The sequence below is a fragment of the Artibeus jamaicensis genome, unplaced genomic scaffold (genome assembly GCF_021234435.1).
Source record: "Artibeus jamaicensis isolate MK-2021 breed Jamaican fruit bat unplaced genomic scaffold, CSHL_Jam_final contig_335, whole genome shotgun sequence".
Classification (NCBI taxonomy): domain Eukaryota; kingdom Metazoa; phylum Chordata; class Mammalia; order Chiroptera; family Phyllostomidae; genus Artibeus; species Artibeus jamaicensis.
In genome coordinates, this window is record NW_026521800.1 from 2,490,531 (window position 1) to 2,499,700 (window position 9,170).

The 9,170-nt window shown below is 48.8% G+C and overlaps 1 protein-coding gene across 1 annotated transcript in view; it reads left to right on the top strand.

The window, feature by feature from the left end:
• Nucleotides 1-3,183, top strand: part of LY86 (lymphocyte antigen 86) — a 68,177-nt gene extending 64,994 nt beyond the window's left edge. The window contains exon 5 of the mRNA XM_037158669.2: nt 2,463-3,183. Within this exon, the coding sequence (XP_037014564.1) occupies nt 2,463-2,546 (84 nt within the window). The 3' untranslated portion in view covers nt 2,547-3,183. The remainder of the gene's footprint in view (nt 1-2,462) is intronic.
• The last annotated feature ends 5,987 nt before the right edge of the window (nt 3,184-9,170 follow it).

The window sequence follows — 9,170 nt, forward strand, 5'->3', positions numbered from 1 at the left end:
ACATGAGAGCAAAGGTCTCCTGGGACTGGGTCTGAGTGTTTAACCACTCACAGACTCTCTCTGCCTGATCCTCCTGCCTCTTCCCATTCTGAGGCCTGGGCCTGGGGAGCAGAAATCTCCCCAGCCCTGACCCCGTCCCAGCCAGCCGACACCCGAGTAGGACACATGCAACCTGTCACATGGCAGCAGAGGCAGCTGGAGGCCTTAATTCCCCACATGGGTTCCCACGTTGGCCCAGGGCCAGCTGCGGGCAGCTCAGGCTTCCCTGGCTGAAGTCCAGCCAGCCAGGCTCAAAGATTTTGCTTCCTAATATGGGACAGAGACAGTGCAAAGCTTTTTGGTTTTAAAAGATGCCCTCCTCCCATCAAATCCCCCAGAGAGGAGCTCTGTGCTAATTCTGTACCTGCTTGGCTGAAAACTACTCCACTCAGCAATCAACCTTTAGTGTTTTGGTATTCTTTACTTTTTAACAGAAGGAGTCCTTTGGCCCAGATTTCAGTCCTGCCTAGAACTCTGCATCTGTCTATGACTGCTGCTTTCTGAATTAGAATCTGAGACCCCTGAGCTTCCAAAAGCTCTTGGGCAACTTGTAGGTGTAGCTTGAACTGCATAAGTGCCAAGAACTACAAACCCCTAACACAAATGTAGTGCTCATTTCAACAGCAGAAAGGCCACCGCCCTCTGTCCCTTGTCCCTGCTCTGCTCCCTCCTGTCTTCTGTATGTCCGTCTACCCACCTAGAGTCAGGCACAGTGCCTGAATACTCCTGCTAATTAAACCGGAGTATGTATATCGTACAATTCACAATCCAGAAACCCTTCCTTTAAATACTATATCTTTGCTTAGGCTTAAAAGCAATAATAAAAACTTCATTTTGTTTTCAATAATTTTATAGAGTATGTACTTAAATGCATAGGGACAGCTAAAAGAAAAATAGATAATGATAATGAAACATAATCAGATGCAAATCTGAGCTGGTCTCTACTTACTATTTATTCTCTAACTTTGACACTGCTTTGGTTAACAAACACTCTTCTGAAATCTCAGCTGCTTGCCCTTTGAGCAATCAGACCACAGGAGCCTATACATCACGGAGTCCTCCAGTTACATAGTGCCTGTGGGCTCCAATCCATCCTCACACCCTGATCACCATCCTGAGCAGAACCTGGGTGCCCTGAATACAGTTTTCAGTGGCAGGAACTGGCTTGCTCCCGGACCTCTGCTAATTGCTAGGAAGTGTTTCTCCTAACAAACACCTACCTTTCATGCAACTTCTACCCCGTCGTCTGATGTGTTCCTTCCCTCTGGCTTACACAGATGAAACTCCTTTCCTTTCTCTGGTGACAGGCACATCAAAAATGTGCCAGGAGTCTTGTGCATCCTTCCCTCGTGGGCCCTTTGCCCTGCGTAGCACTACAGTGACCCACCCCAAGCTTTTCTTCTCCAGACTGCAGAGTCTACAGATGCCACGTGGACCTGTAGGGGTTGGGCAGGGTTCTGGGGGGGGGGGCGAAATACGCGGTCAACCCCTGGGTTCCTTCTGCAGCTCCTCACAGGCCTGTGAGGGTTTTCCAGAAAAAAACCCTAAAAGGCAGCAATACAGAGTGTTGTTTTCATGCAGTAGAATTTAGCTCCCCCAGAGGTCTTCTCTATCTCAGCAAATGACACTGTCCTTCCAGTTGCTCAGGCCAGAACCCTTGGAGTCCCTTTTAACCCCCCTCGTTCTCTCTCACCCACATGGGCTTCCTCAGCAAATCATGTCAGCTCTTCTTTCAAAAGCTATTCAGAATCCAACCCCCACTCCCTCTCCATCATCTGCTCCAAGTGTTCACCATCTCTCACATGGACTCCTGACGCCGTTTTGCCCTCTGTAATGAGCTCTTCCTGCTGCCGCCCTCTCTCCCCACAGCCTTCTGTTAGAGGCAGCCACAGGAGTCCTCCTCTGGGGAAAACACTGTCCTGAGCAGCAGCCTCCGTTTCTGTCAGAGTCAGAGCCAGCACCATGGCCAGTGAGCCATCCCTGGTCCCACCTCCTCCCTCTGCTCCTGTGGTGCCCTCTCCCTAGGGGCCCACTGGCATCTTCACTCTTCCGGAACAAGGGAGCAGCAGCCCCCAGGGCAGCATGACGCAGGCCTGTACCTTCTCCACGGGCCCGCCTTGACCGCCTTACTTAAAATCGCCACCCTGCCCTGCGCTGCCCAGCACTCCCGTCCGTCCCTGCTTGAATTCTCTCTGTAACATCGGCATGTGACATACCACATACGTGGCTAATGGTCACATGTGTTGTCTGTCTCTCCCAGGGAGCCCGTGAGCTCCACAGGATGAGATTTGGTTTGTCTTGTTCTACTTTATCCGCAGTGTCTGAGGCAGTGCCTGCACATTGAAGGTGATTAATAACTATTTTCCGACTGGTTGATTATTCTGTAGGTTGCACAGCTCACACTTTCGCTGTGTCCCTTTCAGGGAGAATACCAGGTTTTGCTGAAACTGTATAATAAAAGCAATCCCATGGTGGCCTGTGCCAATGCTACCGTCATCTGTTCCTGAGCAGCTCAAAGGCATGACGATCTGCCTCGTGGGAACTGCAAGCTCTTCAGCCTGAACCTACTGTGCCAGAAGAACCAGTCAGCTACAAAAGGAGCCTCAAGGAGCTTGTTGAACGTGCCAGTGTGACTTCAGCCCCAGCACCAGGGGCCCCAGGCTCCACATGTGTAATGAAGTGCCCGAAAGTACCTGCTTCTAAGGAGCCTTCTAGTACTCACTGAGCAGTCCGGAGGGTCCATCGTTCTTCACCAAATGGCCACCTCCCACCAAATGTCCTGCTTCTCAGCTCCTTAGGAGTGCTTCCTCATTTACCCAGAATAAAGAAAGCTGGCCCAAAATCACTTCTCGTGGTTCTTCCAAGAATCTGAGTACAGTCCTGAAGTTATAATGCAGTTTCCTGCAGACACGGTCCGGGGCTGGCACAGCGTACATAGTGCTAAGAGATTCGTCAGGATGGTGGTGAACCTCCTCCATCCTTCCCCCGGGCCAGCCCTGTGCCTCGGACCACAAGGGTGGGGAAGCCGATGAAACCTCGTAATGAGTGACAGCAGAGTCCTCCCTGATGGGTAACTGCTGAACAGAACGAACCGGGCCCTGCACTCATACTCCAGGGAGCAAAACCGACACTGTCCCTGTGGAGCTCGTGGTCTCTGAAATATTCAAAAGCCGCACGCTGGCCAGTGCGGAAACGCCGCAGTGCCCTCCGTCATGAGCAGGGTGCCTGTCCGCTGCCAAGGCTGCCGTGCCAGCCCCGTCTTCTCCTGTCCCCAGGATGTGCAGAATCGAACGGCGGGCTCCACGGCCCCTTCGCCGTCCTGTGCCCGTCTCCTTGCCCCTCTCCTTCCGGGCCCCCTGCACCCAGCGAGTCCGCCTGGCCCTGTTGCTCCCACTAAGGGGCTAGAATCAGGTGGCTGAGTTCCCTTCGTCATCTTTAGGACTTTTCTATTCCTCAAAGGGCCACTACATTAGAGATTGAAAGAGGAAAAAGTCATAGTTTAAAAATGTCCATTGTATTAATTACTCTCTGTATACAATTAAACTACCTGGTGTAGCAGCCCATATGCCAGGTGAATCAAAACTTTAAAACCAGAATCTGAGGTTTTCTGGGTTATAAAGAGGCAAAATTACAGTAGTGTCCTCACCTGTGCCCCTAAGTGCTCATGAGAAAAGACCAGCTGTGGCTGTGCCAGGCTCAGGAGCAAACTCCACACTCAGGGTGGTACCGTTATGTACACGAACCGCAAACTGAGTTTCCGATCCTTCACCACTGCCTCTAGTGAGACTCATTCCTCTGCTCCCTGCTTGGGAAACGCCCCTGTTCTAGCAAAGGCCCACCCGGGTTCTGGGCACAGTCGTGTTCAGCGGCTCAGGACAGCCGTCACAGCCTTGCCACGGCAGGGGCACGGAGGGGATGAGCTCTCTCTTATTTTTCTGCAGCTCAGCTGTTTCCCTTCCTAGTCTTCACCCTCTTAAAAATTCAACATTGTGTGTACATGTAGGTATGAGAGAAAGTTTCAGATGCTGTAGTTTTGAGTTAAACAAGGAATTTCATATACAGGGCTAACTGTAACCATGACTGAGTACGCAGCGCATTGCACTAAAGATGCATGATTTGAGAGAAAAAGAAAGTGTTTCTCTGGCCCCAAATTCATTTGTCCTTAGTGTGCTGTTATGGGCCTTAAATTTCACCATGAGTTCCACTCTTGCGAGTTGAGAAAATTGCTTACTGTTTACAAGTCTCCCATTGAAATACGAACGGTCCTGGTGGGAGAAGCAGCCAAGCTCACTGTCCCTCTTTAACACTCCGGCAGAACGTGCCGGTGAGGGTGACATTTGGCACTGGCCTCCAGGCAGCAGGCAGTGTGGAGGAGGTGGGCGGGCCAGGCAGCTCTGTTAGGGGCACGTCTGTGTGTGCCCCCAGGGATGGGGGTGAGTGTGCACAAAGAACTTAATTTACCTCTCAGTTTCTCATACACAGAGTTTGCTACTATTTCAAACTCACCATCAAATATTCTAAAAATCTATCCTCAATAAAATCCACCCCCCCAGAAAAAATCAATTTGGTTCAAGATTATACTATGCCTCCAGAGCCAAAGAGCTCTTGGGGATATCAGCCAGCTCCAGTCCTTTGGGGCCCCAAGCCTACACACACACACACACACACACACACTTTTTATTTCAATATGCTTTCACTTTTTTATGTTATTTTTTCATCACCATTTATCCCCTCTATACCCGCTTCTACCTCCACATACTCCTCGCCCCCCTACAATCTTAACCTCTCTGTGTTTACTTTTTTTTTTCTTAAAGGAAATGCCAGTGCCCAAGGGAAGCTTTGACAGGCTAGGATCCAAGCAAAATTCTGAAGATTAACTTGGGATAGTGTGATGACATCACTTGAAATGTTTGGTCGATGAGAAAGAGAGACTCAATCGGGCTTATGCATATGGGGACCTCACTGTCCCCTGTGCTGCCCGCCCCAGGGTTCAGGTGTCAGCCATGGTTTGCTGCAGAGGTTCATGCTACTTTCAGCACTTCATCTCTATTTTTCTGCAGTTCTTTCACCTCTGACCTCCCTGAATATCACCTTCGCCCTCAAGCAATCTTTTCTATAATTATAAATAATTTCATACCTTGCAAAATACAAAAAAGAGAGAGAAAACTTTATCTCAAAACCCTGCCCTTCATTTTGAATGCAATGTCTTTGGGTCACGTGACCATTCCTGACCAATCAAATTGGCCCTTCACTGATTGGTTTAGCCTTAGTCACACGATCCACTCCCCAGTGCTGGATTCAGTTAGTCCCTCTAACCAGAACCACACTATTCCCTAAGAAGAAACTGGGGATGTGAAAAAGGTAAAGTGAAAAGGGGGAAAGATACTAGGAGTCCAGAACACATGTAGAATTATACAGGCCAGTTTTCAGTTCTAACTTCCATAGCCATTAACTCAACAAGTGCCTTAAATTCTCTGAGCCTCAGTTTCCTCATCTGTAAGTGTCAACAATAACCATACCTACCTTATAGAAATACTGTGAGAATCAAATTAAAAAATGCACATAAAGTGCTTGGAACAGTATCTGTCTTGTAACTCAATCTAAGTGAGTTATTATTATAAGGTAGTGCCTCATTTCTTTGGGTCTCTATAATAAAAATGTCATAAACTGGGTGACTTACAAATAATAGAAATTTATTTCTCACAGTCTCGGAGGCTGGGAAATCCAAGATCAAGGAGGTGCTGGCTGATTTTGGTGTCTGGCAAGGGCCCTCTGCTCACAGACAGCCTCTCTCTGCGCTCCCACATGGCAGAAGGGGCAAACGCGCTCGCCAGGGTCTCCTTTACGCGGTCACTAACCCCCAATCACCTCACCACAGCTCACTTCTTAACACCATCCCTTTGGGAATTAAGAGTTCAACAAATGGATTTGCAGGGGACACAAACATTAGTCCGTAATTGGTGGGTGTTCACCTGTGGAACTGAAGCCCTGTTTCCTAGTTTACCTCTGCTACACTATCTGGAAAACAGTGGTGGGCCCGGCTCTCACCCAGAGCCCACATTTCCTTGTAAGTCCTGAAATGGTTCCTTGCCACCTCAACTTCTTCTAAGTGTAGCTAGTTTTATTAGACCTGTGGTGGGATCATATTGCAGAGCTATACGCTTGGAGTATTAACTCAGAGAAGAAGTTAAGGAAAACCTTCGGTTACCAGATTTCCCCCAGACGGAAACATTATAACTAGGCCAAAGGGGCCTACAAAAGAAAATGTGTGTACTATTTAATTAAACTTGTTTTCTGTTAAAAAAAGATACAGATCCAAGACATGAAAAACTAAATGTAACATCTGCAAATTTAACAATTACGTCTGCCTTCATAAAAAATAACCCAAAATAGCTAGTGAGAGAGTGGGAAGGGCCACATCCTAATTTTAGGGGACTTGTGAAGAGAGAGCTAATCAGCTCAGCAGTTTGATTTCAGAGTTGAAGCAGCGACAGGTTTCTCAGTCAGCAAAGCAAGTTCCTCTAACTTCCTGATCATTTTATCCGGCAAACAGTGGTTCCAGAGGAGTTGGCAGAGAGCTCTTTTATATCGTTAGAAAATAACTTCAGTTGTTCCTTTTGGAACTGAAGCCTTCAGCTGCCTTCAAATGTACCAGCCTAATTTTTTTTCTCTCCTCTAAGCCAGCTTTCCTTTAAAATGTGTGAAAGAGGAAATTCCTCCACTATCTTGGTCTCCTCACTGCTGAGGAGAATGTACATATCAGTGTTCTTCTAGCTGAAAACAATGAGCTCTTCACCAAGCTGATAGTTTTATGGATTCCCTGAAACTGAACCAACGATGGAGGAAAAAACGCCCTTGCCACGTAGGCCCGCATCACTGTGTTGTGGCTCCCCTCCTTCTCCTCCACTCAGAAATGGCAGAGGAGCAACCCGGAAGAGCCCAGAGAAAATTATTGAGATGATCAAAGGGATACTAAGTATTTCCATACAAAGGTAGACTAAAAAGATTAATATGTATAAGTTGTAGAAAGACATTTGAGAAGGCAGAACAACGATAATAGCGTGATCCAGAATGAAATGGGACAGAACTGCTCTTGAGCTGACTGGGGTGCCCAGAAATAACCGACGGAGAATAGGAGACGAGTCTGAAGAGGTCTGAAGAGGTTCTGTAATACGCCGGTGGAGTGAGAAATCAGCGATATTTATTAAGTTGCCATTGGTGGAGTGTCTGCCCATGAAGCCCCAGGCCAACACAAAAGGAAGTCCAGGTTTGCTCAGCACAGGCTTTTCCTGCCCCAGGCCTGCAGCAGAACAGGAGTCCCATTCCACCCCCACACATGCTCCACCCCCGCTCCTTCTGCTTCCCCACTGACCTCTGGACGTCCATCTGGACCCACTTGCAACCTCCACACTGTCCCCAGGATACTGGTTTTCCTTCTGCTCGAAGACAGGCAGGATGCATTGTTCCTGCTGTGATCAGAGTCCCTTTCTCACCATCCTCCCGACAAGAAGGTCAGGGCCCACAGTCTGTCGTTGCTCTGGACTGGAGCTCAGCCCTCAACGCCCCCAGCATGGCCCCTTGCAGGCCCCCATGGCAAACCTGCAGTGCAGTCCAGAAGAGAAGTCTCAAGTACAGAGTCCTTTACAAAGTATTAGACAATTTTACACATGACGAGAATGAAATTTTTAGAGGACATTGTCATAGCTACACAGACAATATGTATAACTCACATTTATTAGCCAACAGCTTTAGCTTTCTTGTGTCCTTTGCTCTCTGTCTCCACCCAAACCAGACATGGTCTCAGCTTCAGGGGGATGCGCCAAAAGCCACACAGCAAAGGTTCGGACTAGCAGGTTAACTGTCAGGTAGTTACTTAGCTGCTGAGACGGAGCCGCCACGGATCCAGTCTCTAACTGTGTGATGGGGACTCCTCGGGCAGCCTTTCGACAAGCACAACAGACTGATTTTCACAGAAACGAATGCCTCCAGACCAAGTGCCATGCTTGGCACCAGCACTAGGGTTGATGACACGCTTGTGTGAATCGGGAACCAGAATTCCGAGTGCGACCAGAACCAGTGGCATAGGATTTGGCAAGAAGGTGCCATCTTCATGCAAAGTGAAGGGGAGCTGGTCCTCTGGGCAGACCCAGGCCCGTGCCCAGGCGCATGCTTGGTGAGCGTGCACAGGCTGGATTCCAGCCCCATCTCCCTCCGCGCCGTCCACACCCTACACGATATTCCCCGGTGGCCGAGGTCACACTCTGGGGTCTTCTCCCTCCCCATGGTACATGTTGGAGAAAGAGAGCTTCCTAGAGAGAATATTCTGCCCCAGGAAGACATTGGTTTCTGCCCGTTGACTGATGGCCCCCATCTCATTACCACCCTGCCCTGCCTAAGTTCCCACTCACCTCACCGTCACCAGCCAACCGCTTCACTAGAAGGCACTCTAGCCAAAGTTTATTCGGGAGTCAAAACTGCTAAGTGAACCAGACGCATTGGCTTCTCTCTAGTCTTGTTTTTTGCCCTGTCTATTTTTATATCCATTTGGAACTGAGCATGTTCCATTAGAACAACAAAAAGTCACTAACAATCTTGCTCTGTGAAAGCCTTGCTCTTATCCGAAATACCATTACATCATTTTTGGAATATCATTCCCTCCAAGAAGCTGTCCATCCCGGACGCTCAGGCTGGGGTCAAGGTCGCCCGCCAGAGCTCCCCGGGTAGTCTCCCCTTGCCTTGACTGAATCGCGACACTAACCGCACTCTACGACCACAATCGTTTGCTTGTCGTCTGCCCTCTCAGGACACCAGCATCCGAGAGCAGAAACAGGGTCTTGTTCACCCTTGAACAAATCTCTGATACCTGGTTTAAATTTTGGTGAAATGAATGGTCTAGGGAAGAAAAAATGCATTGATTGTGCACAGTGTTAGTTTGTTTGGCCTGCTGCTACGAAGTGTCACACACTGAGTGTCTTCAAACAACAGAAATGTATCGTCTCACAGTTCTGAGGCCAGAGGTCCAAAATCAGGGTAGTGACAGGGGCATGTTCCCTCGGAAGGTGCCAGGCAAGGACTCCGTTGTGCCTCTCCTAGCTTCTGGTGTCCCCAGACATTCCTCAGCTAGCGGAAGC